The sequence below is a fragment of the Leuciscus leuciscus genome (genome assembly GCF_965113295.1).
Source record: "Leuciscus leuciscus genome assembly, chromosome: 21".
NCBI classification, from domain to species: domain Eukaryota; kingdom Metazoa; phylum Chordata; class Actinopteri; order Cypriniformes; family Leuciscidae; genus Leuciscus; species Leuciscus leuciscus.
Window position 1 is genome coordinate 1,603,528 of NC_138745.1, and position 17,556 is coordinate 1,621,083.

Here is a 17,556-nt window from a genome sequence, read left to right on the forward strand (position 1 = left end):
TGTTCTGTGACTAACTCTGCTGTGTGATTGACGTGTGTGTCCTGTGACTGTAACTCTGCTGTGTGATTGACGTGTGTGTTCTGTGACTGTAACTCTGCTGTGTGATTGACGTGTGTGTCCTGTGACTGTAACTCTGCTGTGTGACTGACGTGTGTGTCCTGTGACTGTAACTCTGCTGTGTGATTGACGTGTGTGTCCTGTGACTGTAACTCTGCTGTGTGACTGACGTGTGTGTTCTGTGACTGTAACTCTGCTGTGTGACTGACGTGTGTGTTCTGTGACTGTAACTCTGCTGTGTGACTGACGTGTGTGTCCTGTGACTGTAACTCTGCTGTGTGACTGACGTGTGTGTCCTGTGACTGTAACTCTGCTGTGTGATTGACGTGTGTGTTCTGTGACTGTAACTCTGCTGTGTGACTGACGTGTGTGTTCTGTGACTGTAACTCTGCTGTGTGATTGACGTGTGTGTCTGTGACTGTAACTCTGCTGTGTGACTGACGTGTGTGTTCTGTGACTGTAACTCTGCTGTGTGATTGACGTGTGTGTTCTGTGACTGTAACTCTGCTGTGTGACTGACGTGTGTGTCCTGTGACTGTAACTCTGCTGTGTGACTGACGTGTGTGTCCTGTGACTGTAACTCTGCTGTGTGACTGACGTGTGTGTCCTGTGACTGTAACTCTGCTGTGTGACTGACGTGTGTGTCCTGTGACTGTAACTCTGCTGTGTGATTGACGTGTGTGTCCTGTGACTGTAACTCTGCTGTGTGACTGACGTGTGTGTTCTGTGACTGTAACTCTGCTGTGTGACTGACGTGTGTGTTCTGTGACTGTAACTCTGCTGTGTGACTGACGTGTGTGTCCTGTGACTGTAACTCTGCTGTGTGACTGACGTGTGTGTTCTGTGACTGTAACTCTGCTGTGTGACTGACGTGTGTGTTCTGTGACTGTAACTCTGCTGTGTGATTGACGTGTGTGTTCTGTGACTGTAACTCTGCTGTGTGACTGACGTGTGTGTTCTGTGACTGTAACTCTGCTGTGTGACTGACGTGTGTGTTCTGGACTGTAACTCTGCTGTGTGACTGACGTGTGTGTTCTGTGACTGTAACTCTGCTGTGTGACTGACGTGTGTGTCCTGTGACTGTAACTCTGCTGTGTGATTGACGTGTGTGTTCTGTGACTGTAACTCTGCTGTGTGATTGACGTGTGTGTCCTGTGACTGTAACTCTGCTGTGTGACTGACGTGTGTGTCCTGTGACTGTAACTCTGCTGTGTGACTGACGTGTGTGTTCTGTGACTGTAACTCTGCTGTGTGATTGACGTTTGTGTTCTGTGACTGTAACTCTGCTGTGTGACTGACGTGTGTGTCCTGTGACTGTAACTCTGCTGTGTGACTGACGTGTGTGTCCTGTGACTGTAACTCTGCTGTGTGATTGACGTGTGTGTTCTGTGACTGTAACTCTGCTGTGTGACTGACGTGTGTGTTCTGTGACTGTAACTCTGCTGTGTGATTGACGTGTGTGTTCTGTGACTGTAACTCTGCTGTGTGACTGACGTGTGTGTCCTGTGACTGTAACTCTGCTGTGTGACTGACGTGTGTGTCCTGTGACTGTAACTCTGCTGTGTGACTGACGTGTGTGTTCTGTGACTGTAACTCTGCTGTGTGACTGACGTGTGTGTCCTGTGACTGTAACTCTGCTGTGTGACTGACGTGTGTGTCCTGTGACTGTAACTCTGCTGTGTGACTGACGTGTGTGTCCTGTGACTGTAACTCTGCTGTGTGACTGACGTGTGTGTCCTGTGACTGTAACTCTGCTGTGTGACTGACGTGTGTGTCCTGTGACTGTAACTCTGCTGTGTGACTGACGTGTGTGTTCTGTGACTGTAACTCTGCTGTGTGACTGACGTGTGTGTTCTGTGACTGTAACTCTGCTGTGTGACTGACGTGTGTGTTCTGTGACTGTAACTCTGCTGTGTGACTGACGTGTGTGTCCTGTGACTGTAACTCTGCTGTGTGATTGACGTGTGTGTCCTGTGACTGTAACTCTGCTGTGTGACTGACGTGTGTGTTCTGTGACTGTAACTCTGCTGTGTGATTGACGTGTGTGTTCTGTGACTGTAACTCTGCTGTGTGACTGACGTGTGTGTCCTGTGACTGTAACTCTGCTGTGTGATTGACGTGTGTGTCCTGTGACTGTAACTCTGCTGTGTGACTGACGTGTGTGTCCTGTGACTGTAACTCTGCTGTGTGACTGACGTGTGTGTCCTGTGACTGTAACTCTGCTGTGTGACTGACGTGTGTGTTCTGTGACTGTAACTCTGCTGTGTGACTGACGTGTGTGTCCTGTGACTGTAACTCTGCTGTGTGATTGACGTGTGTGTCCTGTGACTGTAACTCTGCTGTGTGATTGACGTGTGTGTCCTGTGACTGTAACTCTGCTGTGTGACTGACGTGTGTGTCCTGTGACTGTAACTCTGCTGTGTGACTGACGTGTGTGTCCTGTGACTGTAACTCTGCTGTGTGACTGACGTGTGTGTTCTGTGACTGTAACTCTGCTGTGTGATTGACGTGTGTGTCCTGTGACTGTAACTCTGCTGTGTGACTGACGTGTGTGTTCTGTGACTGTAACTCTGCTGTGTGACTGACGTGTGTGTCCTGTGACTGTAACTCTGCTGTGTGATTGACGTGTGTGTCCTGTGACTGTAACTCTGCTGTGTGACTGACGTGTGTGTTCTGTGACTGTAACTCTGCTGTGTGACTGACGTGTGTGTTCTGTGACTGTAACTCTGCTGTGTGACTGACGTGTGTGTCCTGTGACTGTAACTCTGCTGTGTGATTGACGTGTGTGTCCTGTGACTGTAACTCTGCTGTGTGATTGACGTGTGTGTTCTGTGACTGTAACTCTGCTGTGTGATTGACGTGTGTGTTCTGTGACTGTAACTCTGCTGTGTGACTGACGTGTGTGTCCTGTGACTGTAACTCTGCTGTGTGATTGACGTGTGTGTCCTGTGACTGTAACTCTGCTGTGTGATTGACGTGTGTGTTCTGTGACTGTAACTCTGCTGTGTGACTGACGTGTGTGTCCTGTGACTGTAACTCTGCTGTGTGATTGACGTGTGTGTTCTGTGACTGTAACTCTGCTGTGTGATTGACGTGTGTGTTCTCTGACTGTAACTCTGCTGTGTGACTGACGTGTGTGTCCTGTGACTGTAACTCTGCTGTGTGATTGACGTGTGTGTTCTGTGACTGTAACTCTGTTGTGTGATTGACGTGTGTGTTCTGTGACTGTAACTCTGTTGTGTGATTGACGTGTGTGTTCTGTGACTGTAACTCTGCTGTGTGATTGACGTGTGTGTTCTCTGACTGTAACTCTGCTGTGTGACTGACGTGTGTGTTCTGTGACTGTAACTCTGTTGTGTGATTGACGTGTGTGTCCTGTGACTGTAACTCTGCTGTGTGACTGACGTGTGTGTTCTGTGACTGTAACTCTGCTGTGTGATTGACGTGTGTGTCCTGTGACTGTAACTCTGCTGTGTGATTGACGTGTGTGTTCTGTGACTGTAACTCTGTTGTGTGATTGACGTGTGTGTTCTGTGACTGTAACTCTGTTGTGTGATTGACGTGTGTGTTCTGTGACTGTAACTCTGCTGTGTGATTGACGTGTGTGTTCTCTGACTGTAACTCTGCTGTGTGACTGACGTGTGTGTCCTGTGACTGTAACTCTGCTGTGTGATTGACGTGTGTGTCCTGTGACTGTAACTCTGCTGTGTGATTGACGTGTGTGTTCTGTGACTGTAACTCTGCTGTGTGATTGACGTGTGTGTTCTGTGACTGTAACTCTGCTGTGTGATTGACGTGTGTGTTCTGTGACTGTAACTCTGTTGTGTGATTGACGTGTGTGTCCTGTGACTGTAACTCTGCTGTGTGACTGACGTGTGTGTTCTGTGACTGTAACTCTGCTGTGTGACTGACGTGTGTGTTCTGTGACTGTAACTCCGCTGTGTGATTGACGTGTGTGTCCTGTGACTGTAACTCTGCTGTGTGATTGATGTGTGTGTTCTGTGACTGTAACTCTGCTGTGTGACTGACGTGTGTGTCCTGTGACTGTAACTCTGCTGTGTGACTGATGTGTGTGTCCTGTGACTGTAACTCTGCTGTGTGACTGACGTGTGTGTTCTGTGACTGTAACTCTGCTGTGTGACTGACGTGTGTGTCCTGTGACTGTAACTCTGCTGTGTGACTGACGTGTGTGTCCTGTGACTGTAACTCTGCTGTGTGATTGATGTGTTTGTAGGAACCGGTTCTCTTCTCTGGGACTCTGCGGATGAACCTCGATCCCTTTGATAAATACAGTGATGAGGAATTATGGAAAGCTCTGGAACAGTCTCACCTGAAGAAGTTTGTGAGCAGCCAGCCTTTAAAACTGGACCTGGAGTGCTCTGAAGGAGGAGAAAACCTCAGGTACTGAATCATACAGCACAAATATGGCTGGGCATTATTTTATATCAATATATCATCACACCAGAACAGATTTACAATCAAATAATTGTCATTCAATGGCAAAAATATAAAAAAAATTCTAAGCTAAATCATCTAGCCCTAGTTCATTCACATTTCTGTTCATTCACATTTCTTTTCTATATACACTACTAGTCAAAAGTCTGGAATTATAAAAAAGAAAAAATTGTAAAACAGTCGTGCTTCTTCATATTTCTGTGGAAACCGTGTCACATTTAATTTTTCTGGATTCTTTGATGAATAGAAAGTTCAAAAGAAAAGCATTTATTTGAAACAGAATCTTTTGTAACATTATACATTTCTCTACTGTCACTTTTGATCAGTTTAATGCTTCCTTGATGAAGAAAAGTATTATTTTATTTTAAATCTTTCTTACTGCAAACTGTATGAATGGTAGTGTATCATGCTTTCTACACCAATCTGAAGCAGCACGACTGTTTTCAACACTGATAATAATCATAAATGTTTCTTGATCATCAAATCCTCATATTAGAATGATTTGTGAAGGATCATGTGACACTGAAGACTGGAGTAATGATGCTGAAAATGCAGCTTTGATCACAGGAATAAATTACACGTTTACAATATAATCACATAGAAAACAGATGATTTACATTACAATGATATTTCAGAATTTTACTGTATTTTTGATCAAATATGTGCAACCTTGATGAGCAGAAGAAACTCTTTTAGAAATATAAAAACATATTAATTATTCCGAACTTTTGACTAGTAGTGTATTTGTCTTTAATGTGTTGCATTATGAGCATGTACAGTACAGTGTGTGTGTGTGTGTGTGTGTGTGTGTGTGTGTGTGTTCAGTGTTGGTCAGAGAAAGCTGATGTGTTTGTCTGTAATGTGTTGCACTATGAGCATGTACAGTATATACACTACAGTGTGTGTGTGTGTGTGTTCAGTGTGGGTCAGAGACAGCTGGTGTGTTTGGCTCGAGCTCTGCTGAGGAAGACGAGGATCCTGGTTCTGGATGAAGCAACAGCCGCTGTGGATCTGGAGACCGACGACCTGATCCAGTCCACCATCCGCACGCAGTTCGAGGACTGTACCGTGTTCACCATCGCCCACAGACTCAACACCATCATGGACTACACCAGGTACACACACACACTCACTCACTCACTCACTCACTCACTCACAAACATTCTCACACAAACATTAACACACAGGAGGGTAATTATCTCATGAGAAACGAGAGGAGCTGGGGATGGAGGAGGGTAATTATCTCCTGAGAAACGAGAGGAGCTGGGGAGGGAGGAGGGTAATTATCTCATGAGAAACGAGAGGAGCTGGGGATGGAGGAGGGTAATTTTCTCCTGAGAAACGAGAGGAGCTGGGGATGGAGGAGGGTAATTTTCTCCTGAGAAACGAGAGGAGCTGGGGAGGGAGGAGGGTAATTATCTCCTGAGAAACGAGAGGATCTGGGGATGGAGGAGGGTAATTATCTCATGAGAAACGAGAGGAGCTGGGGAGGGAGGAGGGTAATTATCTCCTGAGAAACGAGAGGAGCTGGGGAGGGAGGAGGGTAATTATCTCATGAGAAACGAGAGGAGCTGGGGATGGAGGAGGGTAATTATCTCCAGAGAAACGAGAGGAGCTGGGGAGGGAGGAGGGTAATTATCTCATGAGAAACGAGAGGAGCTGGGGAGGGAGGAGGGTAATTATCTCCTGAGAAACGAGAGGGGCTGGGGAGGGAGGAGGGTAATTATCTCCTGAGAAACGAGAGGAGCTGGGGATGGAGGAGGGTAATTATCTCATGAGAAACGAGAGGAGCTGGGGATGGAGGAGGGTAATTATCTCATGAGGAACGAGAGGAGCTGGGGAGGGAGGAGGGTAATTATCTCATGAGGAACGAGAGGAGCTGGGGAGGGAGGAGGGTAATTATCTCCTGAGAAACGAGAGGAGCTGGGGATGGAGGAGGGTAATTATCTCATGAGGAACGAGAGGAGCTGGGGAGGGAGGAGGGTAATTATCTCATGAGGAACGAGAGGAGCTGGGGATGGAGGAGGGTAATTATCTCCTGAGAAACGAGAGGAGCTGGGGATGGAGGAGGGTAATTATCTCATGAGGAACGAGAGGAGCTGGGGAGGGAGGAGGGTAATTATCTCCTGAGAAACGAGAGGATCTGGGGATGGAGGAGGGTAATTATCTCATGAGAAACGAGAGGAGCTGGGGAGGGAGGAGGGTAATTATCTCCTGAGAAACGAGAGGGGCTGGGGAGGGAGGAGGGTAATTATCTCCTGAGAAACGAGAGGAGCTGGGGATGGAGGAGGGTAATTATCTCATGAGGAACGAGAGGAGCTGGGGAGGGAGGAGGGTAATTATCTCCAGAGAAACGAGAGGAGCTGGGGAGGGAGGAGGGTAATTATCTCATGAGAAACGAGAGGAGCTGGGGAGGGAGGAGGGTAATTATCTCCTGAGAAACGAGAGGAGCTGGGGATGGAGGAGGGTAATTATCTCCTGAGAAACGAGAGGAGCTGGGGATGGAGGAGGGTAATTATCTCATGAGAAACGAGAGGAGCTGGGGAGGGAGGAGGGTAATTATCTCATGAGGAACGAGAGGAGCTGGGGAGGGAGGGTAATTATCTCATGAGGAACGAGAGGAGCTGGGGAGGGAGGAGGGTAATTATCTCATGAGGAACGAGAGGAGCTGGGGATGGAGGAGGGTAATTATCTCCTGAGAAACGAGAGGAGCTGGGGATGGAGGAGGGTAATTATCTCATGAGAAACGAGAGGAGCTGGGGAGGGAGGAGGGTAATTATCTCATGAGGAACGAGAGGAGCTGGGGAGGGAGGAGGGTAATTATCTCATGAGAAACGAGAGGAGCTGGGGAGGGAGGAGGGTAATTATCTCATGAGGAACGAGAGGAGCTGGGGATGGAGGAGGGTAATCAGCTCCTGAGAAACGAGAGGAGCTGGGGAGGGAGGAGGGTAATTATCTCATGAGGAACGAGAGGAGCTGGGGAGGGAGGAGGGTAATTATCTCATGAGGAACGAGAGGAGCTGGGGAGGGAGGAGGGTAATTATCTCCAGAGAAACGAGAGGAGCTGGGGATGGAGGAGGGTAATTATCTCATGAGGAACGAGAGGAGCTGGGGAGGGAGGAGGGTAATTATCTCCAGAGAAACGAGAGGAGCTGGGGATGGAGGAGGGTAATTATCTCATGAGAAACGAGAGGAGCTGGGGAGGGAGGAGGGTAATTATCTCCTGAGAAACGAGAGGAGCTGGGGATGGAGGAGGGTAATTATCTCATGAGGAACGAGAGGAGCTGGGGAGGGAGGAGGGTAATTATCTCATGAGGAACGAGAGGAGCTGCTGATAATATTGAGGGAGTTTATATATGTATACAGTGATAGGCGTCGTATTCCTATAGGTAGAGGATCAGCTGATGAGAGCTTGACTATCGTGACCTGCCAGAACTAACTCTACGCTTGATTTCTATGAATCCAGAGCTTTGAATGCAGAAGTGAATTAACTGTGTAAACTCGCACTCGATCGGTCCAAAGTCCGGCATCTGACCAGCGCGGAAGGTCTCTACGTGTTACTGTCTTTTCTCGTGGCAAAGTATTTTTTGATTAAATGCAATACATTTGAATATGTATTCTCTCGTTATTTCATCTGACTCCATAAATGAAAAGGTTTTAATGATTTCTTTGCATCATTAATTATGAGCGAATGTTTGACTATTCTTTTTAACTCTTCAATGAAAATAATGTCAAAGTCAGTTAGAATAATCAAATGTAACAATTTATTATGTCAGGTAAATGAACCACGCCAATTTCATAATCAATTCAAAGATAATCGATACAAAACATCAAATGCTCTGGAATAAAGAGAAGAGATGCGAACCCAACATTAAAATACATGATGCTGAATTCTTTGAGGTCCTTCAACATCATGGGCTCATCTGAGTAACAGAAAGGTCCTGACCCAACATTAAGATACATGATGCTAAGAGTTTACTCTTAAGTAAGAATCACTCTTAGCATCATGGGCAACTTGAGTTACAAAAAGGTCCCGATCTTCTCGTTGCATTTCATTATATAGACAGAAACTTCTTTCACATGGAAACATCTGCTAACAATGGTAATTTGCATTCAGAGGTTACACCTTTTCGGGGTAGGAGACCATTTGCCAGGAGACCACCTTCCTCTGTGTGCCAGTTATCTCTAAACTCTTAAAACAGTATTACCTTTTGTTTTACTTATTTGGAAATGAGACATTTGTACCAGTCGCACTGAGACATTTCAAATGATACCAAAATGTACAATACTCAATGATAATCATTCATATTAAACTATATATTTTCTTGGGTGAATTCAGGTGATCTGAGCATGAGAGAGAGGGGGAAAGAGATGTAGATTAGGATGTTTCGGAGGTGAGACTTTCGTCTCGATAGTGCACGAGGGGGAGTTCAAATGTTCATTTCCAGAGAGAGGTCCTTTGTCCTCTCAGGGTCTGGTCGCTCTTCAACCAGACTGTCCGGCATTTCCTAATTTCTCAATTCTTACACCTGCATGTTTTTGTCTCGACACAGAGTGCTTGTTCTGGATAAAGGTCAGATCGCAGAGTTCGACACGCCGGCGACTCTCATCGCTCAGAAAGGAATCTTCTTCGGCATGGCTAAAGATGCAGGTTTAGTGTGAAGCGTTTCGCTGTGAGAAACCGCTGTGCCTTCGCTCACTTCTCAGACTCTGAATGTGTGGGTTTGTTCTCACTCGGCAGCGTCCAGGATCTCTTATTGTTTTTTACATTAATTGTGTTTTCTATAACTACAGTGCCACTGTTACTGAATGAGTCGCTGTCAGGATGAAGCAGTCTATTTTTGTACTGTATTATTTAAGTCACTTTCTGAAGTTGTTCATAGGGAAGATTTACTGCTCAGTTACGTGTGTGATTCCTTTTGTAAACCAAATCTGTAAACACTTGAATTCTGTTACCAGAATTGGAGCATTGTTGCATTTATTAAAAAATTAATACTGTTTCTGTGTGCGTTTCATGCTTTCTGTTTTTAACCAGAGTAATACTATATATATACACTCACCTAAAGGATTATTAGGAACACCTGTTCAATTTCTCATTAATGCAATTATCTAATCAACCAATCACATGGCAGATGCTTCAATGCATTTAGGGGTGTGGTCCTGCTCAAGACAATCTCCTGAACTCCAAACTGAATGTCAGAATGGGAAAGAAAGGTGATTTAAGCAAATTTTGAGCGTGGCATGGTTGTTGGTGCCAGACGGGCCGGTCTGAGTATTTCACAATCTGCTCAGTTACTGGGATTTTCACGCACAACCATTTCTAGGGTTTACAAAGAATGGTGTGAAAAGGGAAAAACATCCAGTATGCGGCAGTCCTGTGAGCGAAAATGCCTTGTTGATGCTAGAGGTCAGAGGAGAATGGACCGACTGATTCAAGCTGATAGAAGAGCAACTTTGACTGAAATAACCACTCGTTACAACCGAGGTATGCAGCAAAGCATTTGTGAAGCCACAACACGCACAACCTTGAGGCGGATGGGCTACAACAGCAGAAGACCCCACTCATCTCCACTACAAATAGGAAAAAGAGGCTACAATTTGCATGAGCTCACCAAAATTGGACAGTTGAAGACTGGAAAAATGTTGCCTGGTCTGATGAGTCTCGATTTCTGTTGAGACATTCAGATGGTAGAGTCAGAATTTGGCGTAAACAGAATGAGAACATGGATCCATCATGCCTTGTTACCACTGTGCAGGCTGGTGGTGGTGGTGTAATGGTGTGGGGGATGTTTTCTTGGCACACTTTAGGCCCCTTAGTGCCAATTGGGCATCGTTTAAATGCCACGGCCTACCTGAGCATTGTTTCTGACCATGTCCATCCCTTTATGACCACCATGTACCCATCCTCTGATGGCTACTTCCAGCAGGATAATGCACCATGTCACAAAGCTCGAATCATTTCAAATTGGTTTCTTGAACATGACAATGAGTTCACTGTACTAAAATGGCCCCCACAGTCACCAGATCTCAACCCAATAGAGCATCTTTGGGATGTGGTGGAACGGGAGCTTCGTGCCCTGGATGTGCATCCCACAAATCTCCATCAACTCTTAATGCCACGTAGAATTAAGGCAGTTCTGAAGGCGAAAGGGGGTCAAACACAGTATTAGTATGGTGTTCCTAATAATCCTTTAGGTGAGTGTATGTGTGTGTGTGTGTGTGTTTAATTTATAGTTTATAGTAAATAGCTTATTTAACTGCAACAGCTGTAAATCCATGAACAATACAGCATTAGTGATTTCTCATAATTTTGACAAAACCAGCCAGCTAAATAATAATAATAATAATAATATATTGTTGGATTTATTAAAAAAGTAATACTTTCTCAATGTGTATTTCCACTTAAATAAAACAAAACAAGATTGCCATTAAAATAACTACAGATTTTGTAGATTTAAACTATTTGAAAATAAAATATAATTTTAATGTTTAACGGTTTTCTGATCAAAAAGTTTAAATGAAAGTTGACAGTTAATAGTGTATCAAATACATTTTCAAAGAAAGCATGAAAGGTAAATTATTGTTTAATAAAATATTGGTCACTTTACAATAAGGTTCATTAGTTAATGTATTAACTAACATGAACTAACAATACATTTGTTACAGTATTTATTAGTTAATAAAAATCCAGCTGTTCATTGTTTGTTGAACTAATGTTAACAAATACAACTTAATTTTAATAATGTATTAGTAAATGTTGAAATTAACATTAACCAAGATTAATAAATGCTGTAGAAGTATTGTTCAACTTAAGTGTTTATGTTAACTAATGTTAATGAATGAACCTTATTGTAAAGTGTTACCAAAATATTACTATATAGAAACGATAAAGTCCCGCACTCTCTCCCAGCTTGCAAAAAGTATCAAGATTTTTTTTTCAGCAAAGTTCAGGCATTATCTGCAGGTGTTCAATTTTTATTTATTGATTATTAATAACTTAATTTAATTATTAATGATTTATTATGTGTGAAGTGATAGTTGTGTAAGATCTGGCCACTAGAGGACGTGATGGTGATAACATGAAACACACACTGCCTTTCCTTTCCTTCAATAGAGCCAAAACATCATGTTCATAAGTTAATCTCCTCTAAACTGAAGACACTCATGCTTTTATCGACAGGTTATTACACATGCAACGTTAAAGCGTCGAGTCTTTGAGTGCTTTAGTGTGAATGTATGAAAATCTGCCTCAGTTTATCCAACATAAAGCGGGTCAAAGGGCGTCATTCCTCTCATTCTGGACACAGCTGCTCCTGTCTCACTGTAAACACCTCGAGATCAACACTCTCATCAGATCTACAGATCCACAGCTGAAGATATGGACACATTTCATTAATCTATCATCATAATCTGTAGAGATTGACTTTAGTCTCTTAAAGTTACAAAATCCCAATTATATACATCAAAATATACACTACTTTACAAAAGTTTGGGATTGGAAAGATGTTTAATGTGTTTGAAAGAGTCTCTTCTGCTCACCAAAGCTGCATTTATTTGATCAAAAATACTGTAAACATTTTAAAATATTATTATAATATAAATCATCTGTTTTCTATGTGAATATACAATAAAGTGTAATTTATTCCTGTGATCAAAGCTGAATTTTCAGCATCATTACTCCAGTCTTCAGTGTCACATGATCCTTCACAAATCATTCTAATATGATGATTTGATGCTCAAGAAACATTTATGATTATTATCAGTGTTGAAAACACTTCATATTTCTGTGGAAACCGTGATGCATTTTATTTTTCAGGATTCTTTGATGAATAGAAAGTTCTAAAGAACAGCATTTATTTGAAATAGAATCTTTTGTAACATTATAAATGTCTTTACTGTCACTTTTGATCAATTGAATCCTTTATAAAACAAAAATAAAATTAAAACACAAAACAAAATAAAACAAAAAACGTTTTTTTTTAACGGTAGTGCATTTGAAAATTTAATTTGAACTAATTATCTTAATGAAATATTCATTTCAGGTATCAACCTGATTATTTTAGTATCGATGATATACTATTCATATTTTTGATCACATTCTATTTTTTATATTTTTATTTTAGTTAATTTGCTCTTTTTTCATTTTTATTTTTTCCAACATAGTTTTTTAAGTAATAAAATTCATGTTTTTATATGTTATTCTTGTTTAATTAATGTTTATTTTAAAGTAATTTAGTTTTTTATATATTTTGGGTTAGTTTCATTACTATATATATTAATTCCTATATATATCATATCCTATATATATCATATGTATATATATATATATATATATATATATATATATATATATATATATGTATGTATATATAATAGTTTCATTACTATATTCATTACTGTATATATATATATGTGTGTGTGTGTGCGTGCGTGCATGCGTGTGTGTGTGTGTGTGTGTGCGCGTGCGTGCGTGTGTGTGTGCGTGTGTGTATGTGTGCGTGTGTGTGTGTGTGTGTGTGTGTGTGTGTGTGTGTGTGTGTGTGTGTGTGAAATGTCTGCAGAGTCTCAGACTTTCAGCTTGTTCAATGGTTTTCTCCTCATTCCGAATGTCAAACACTTCTTCAGAAATGAAATTGCCCAATTGAGTGAGACAAGCCCACAAAATTCCCTCCACTGCTCGTTCCGGCTCACGATGCAAGCTTAATCACGAAGAATCTCCCGGAGGCAGAAAATGATCCCGGATCTTAAAATATCCTCGTGAGTGACAAAGACTGGCAGGGCCGCGAGGATCCTAACAGGAGGAGCAGTTTATTCCCATTCATCTCCCAACAAGACTCCTCACGCTCGCTCTGTCCATCATAAAAGTGCATCTGTCCATCATAAAAGTGCATCTGTCCATCATAAAAGTGCATCTGTCCATCATAAAAGTGCATCTGTCCATCATAAAAGTGCATCTGTCCATCATAAAAGTGCATCTCTCCATCATAAAGGTGCATCTGTCCATCATAAAAGTGCATCTATCCATCATAAAAGTGTCCATCATAAAAGTGCATCTGTCCATCATAAAAGTGTATCTGTCCATCATAAAAGTGCATCTATTCATCATAAAAGTGCATCTATCCATCATAAAAGTGTCCATCATAAAAGTGCATCTGTCCATCATAAAAGTGCATCTATCCATCATAAAAGTGTCCATCATAAAAGTGCATCTGTCCATCATAAAAGTGTCCATCATAAAAGTGCATCTGTCCATCATAAAAGTGCATCTGTCCATCATAAAAGTGCATCTATCCATCATAAAAGTGCATCTGTCCATCATAAAAGTGCATCTATCCATCATAAAAGTGCATCTGCCCATCATAAAAGTGCATCTGTCCATCATAAAAATGCATCTGTCCATCATAAAAGTGCATCTATCCATCATAAAAGTGCATCTATCCATCATAAAAGTGCATATATCCATCATAAAAGTGCATCTGCCCATCATAAAAGTGCATCTGTCCATCATAAAAGTGCATCTGTCCATCATAAAAGTGCATCTGTCCATCATAAAAGTGCATCATAAAAGTGCATCTGCCCATCATAAAAGTGCATCTATACATCATAAAAGTGCATCTATCCATCATAAAAGTGCATCTATCCATCATAAAAGTGCATCTATCCATCATAAAAGTGCATCTATCCATCATAAAAGTGCATCTATCCATCATAAAAGTGCATCTGTCCATCATAAAAGTGCATCTATCCATCATAAAAGTGCATCTGCCCATCATAAAAGTGCATCTGCCCATCATAAAAGTGCATCTATACATCATAAAAGTGCATCTATCCATCATAAAAGTGCATCTATCCATCATAAAAGTGCATCTATCCATCATAAAAGTGCATCTGTCCATCATAAAAGTGCATCTGCCCATCATAAAAGTGCATCTGTCCATCATAAAAGTGCATCTATCCATCATAAAAGTGCATCTGTCCATCATAAAAGTGCATCTATCCATCATAAAAGTGCATCTGCCCATCATAAAAGTGCATCTGTCCATCATAAAAGTGCATCTCTCCATCATAAAAGTGCATCTGTCCATCATAAAAGTGCATCTATCCATCTATAATTATGATCTATCCATCATTAAAGTGCATCTGTCCATCATAAAAGCGCATCTGTCCATCTATAATTATGATCTATCCATCATAAAAGTGCATCTATCCATCTATAATTATGATCTATCCATCATAAGTGCATCTATCCATCTATAATTATGATGGATAGATGCACTATATGGACTTCAAAATGTATTAGTCTGAATTCTGAAAGAAGAATGTCATATGGGCTAATTTAGATTTTTGGGTGAACTAAAGCCGTTCTCTTCACTGGGATCAGCGGTGTATCTTCATGTAAAGAGTGCTGTGTGCTGACAGATGATGGACTCGCTGTGAAGCGTGAGTTTCGTTCCCTCAGGGTTTGGGTTTGGCTCTTCCTCTTTACCTGTCCGATCACTTCATGCTACGGGCGAACGATGTTTCGATGGACCGATGACAAAGCAAGATTCATCTCTGGTGTTAAACAAAGCGCTGGTTTGTGTTGGAAGGCCAGTTTATCTTCACACTGTCAGCGCATTTCCCACTTTAGAAGTCTGAGGTTTACGGGCCTCTGTGTTTGTGTCGAGTCTGAATGATTCCTCATTCCTGGCGTGGAAACTGTTTTCTGGGAAATAAACCTGAGTCGTGACTCGTGTAAGGGTTGGGCCCTGAGAATATGAGCATGACATGATGTTTTCATACAGAAAACAACAAGGTTACGTGCAGCCGGTGTTCCAGCATCTGAAGACGTGCGGAGTGTGTGTGTGTGTGTGTGTGTGTGTGTGTAATACACTGTTTCTCAACCGGCGACACAAAAGTGGAGCCCAAAACCCTTCTGAGTGGGTCCAGAAATGAGTCGCCAAAGAAACCACAGTTTTTCTGATGCCAGACTTTTATTTTGAAAGACGTGTGTGAAAGCTGTTGACTCTTCTGTCAGACGCAGTTTAAAGTCCCCATGAAATCCAAATGTATTAATTTTTTTGGCTTTTAATATGAATGTGTTGGCCTTACTGTTATCTATAAGCTAGTGCGCTCCAAAACCATGACAAAATTCACATTTAGAAGATATTAGCACTCAAAATGTACACTCACTTCCGCCAATATGGATCAATGAATTTGATGACATCACTCTGCACTTTAGCTTGTCATCAGATTTTCTGTCCAATCAAATACTCTCTAGAATCTGAAGCTCCGCCCCCTACATTATAAACAGATGCTGAAGCTGCGGCTGAAATCGGTCACTTGTTCTCACATTTACTATTTTCTACATGGTGAACAGTACATAGGGGATCAGACAGTGCACTATATAGGGGATAGGGAACGATCAGACAGTTCACTATATAGGGGATAGGGAACGATCAGACAGTACACTATATAGGGGATAGGGAACGATCAGACAGTACACTATAGGGGACAGGGAACGATAAGACAGTACACTATATAGGGGATAGGGAACGATCAGACAGTTCACTATATAGGGGATAGGGAACGATCAGACAGTACACTATATAGGGGATAGGGAACGATCAGACAGTTCACTATATAGGGGATAGGGAACGATCAGACAGTTCACTATATAGGGGATAGGGAACGATCAGACAGTACACTATAGGGGACAGGGAACGATAAGACAGTACACTATATAGGGGACAGGGAACGATCAGACAATACACTATATAGGGGATAGGGAACGATCAGACAGTACACTATATAGGGGACAGGGAACGATCAGACAATACACTATATAGGGGATAGGGAACGATCAGACAGTACACTATATAGGGGACAGGGAACGATCAGACAATACACTATATAGGGGACAGGGAACGATCAGACAGTACACTATATAGGGGATAGGAAACGATCAGACAGTGCACTATATAGGGGATAGGGAACGATCAGAGAGTTCACTATATAGGGGATAGGGAACGATCAGACAGGACACTATATAGGGGATAGGGAACGATCAGACAGGACACTATATAGGGGATAGGTAACGATAGGGAACGATCAGACAGTACACTATATAGGGGATAGGGAACGATCAGACAGGACACTATATAGGGGATAGGGAACGATAGGGAACGATCAGACAGTACACTATATAGGGGGTAGTGAACGATCAGACAGTTCACTATATAGGGGATAGGGAACGATCAGAGAGTACACTATATAGGGGATAGTGAACGATCAGACAGTTCACTATATAGGGGACATGGAACGATCAGACAGTATACTATATAGGGGCTAGGGAACGATCAGACAGTTCACTATATAGGGGATAGGGAACGATCAGACAGTTCACTATATAGGGGATAGGGAACGATAGGGAACGATCAGACAGTACACTATATAGGGGATAGGGAACGATCAGACAGTTCACTATATAGGGGATAGGGAACGATAGGGAATGATCAGACAGTGCATTTGATAGGGAACGATAGGGAACGATCAGACAGTACACTATATAAGGGATAGGGAACGATCAGACAGTACACTATATAGGGGATAGGGAACGATCAGACAGTTCACTATATAGGGGATAGGGAACGATCAGACAGTTCACTATATAGGGGATAGGGAACGATCAGAGAGTACACTATATAGGGGATAGGGAACGATCAGACAGTACACTATATACGGGATAGGGAACGATCAGACAGTACACTATATCGGGGATAGGGAACGATCAGACAGTACAGTATATAGGGGATAGGGAACGATCAGACAGTACACTATAGGGGATAGGGAACGATCAGACAGTACACTATATAGGGGATAGGGAACAATCAGACAGTACACTATATAGGGGATAGGGAACAATAGGGAATGATCAGACAGTACAGTATATAGGGGATAGGGAACGATCAGACAGTACACTATAGGGGATAGGGAACGATCAGACAGTACACTATATAGGGGATAGGGAACGATCAGACAGTACACTATAGGGGAAAGAGAACG

General features: G+C 42.4%; 1 protein-coding gene across 1 annotated transcript in view; it reads left to right on the forward strand.

Moving 5' to 3' along the window:
• The window catches only part of abcc3 (ATP-binding cassette, sub-family C (CFTR/MRP), member 3), a 111,763-nt gene extending 102,253 nt beyond the window's left edge, over positions 1-9,510 (forward strand). Inside the window, exons 29-31 of the mRNA XM_082152220.1 lie at positions 4,292-4,458; positions 5,433-5,627; positions 9,066-9,510. Coding sequence (XP_082008346.1) covers positions 4,292-4,458; positions 5,433-5,627; positions 9,066-9,174 — 471 coding nt within the window. The 3' untranslated portion in view covers positions 9,175-9,510. The remainder of the gene's footprint in view (positions 1-4,291; positions 4,459-5,432; positions 5,628-9,065) is intronic.
• The last annotated feature ends 8,046 nt before the right edge of the window (positions 9,511-17,556 follow it).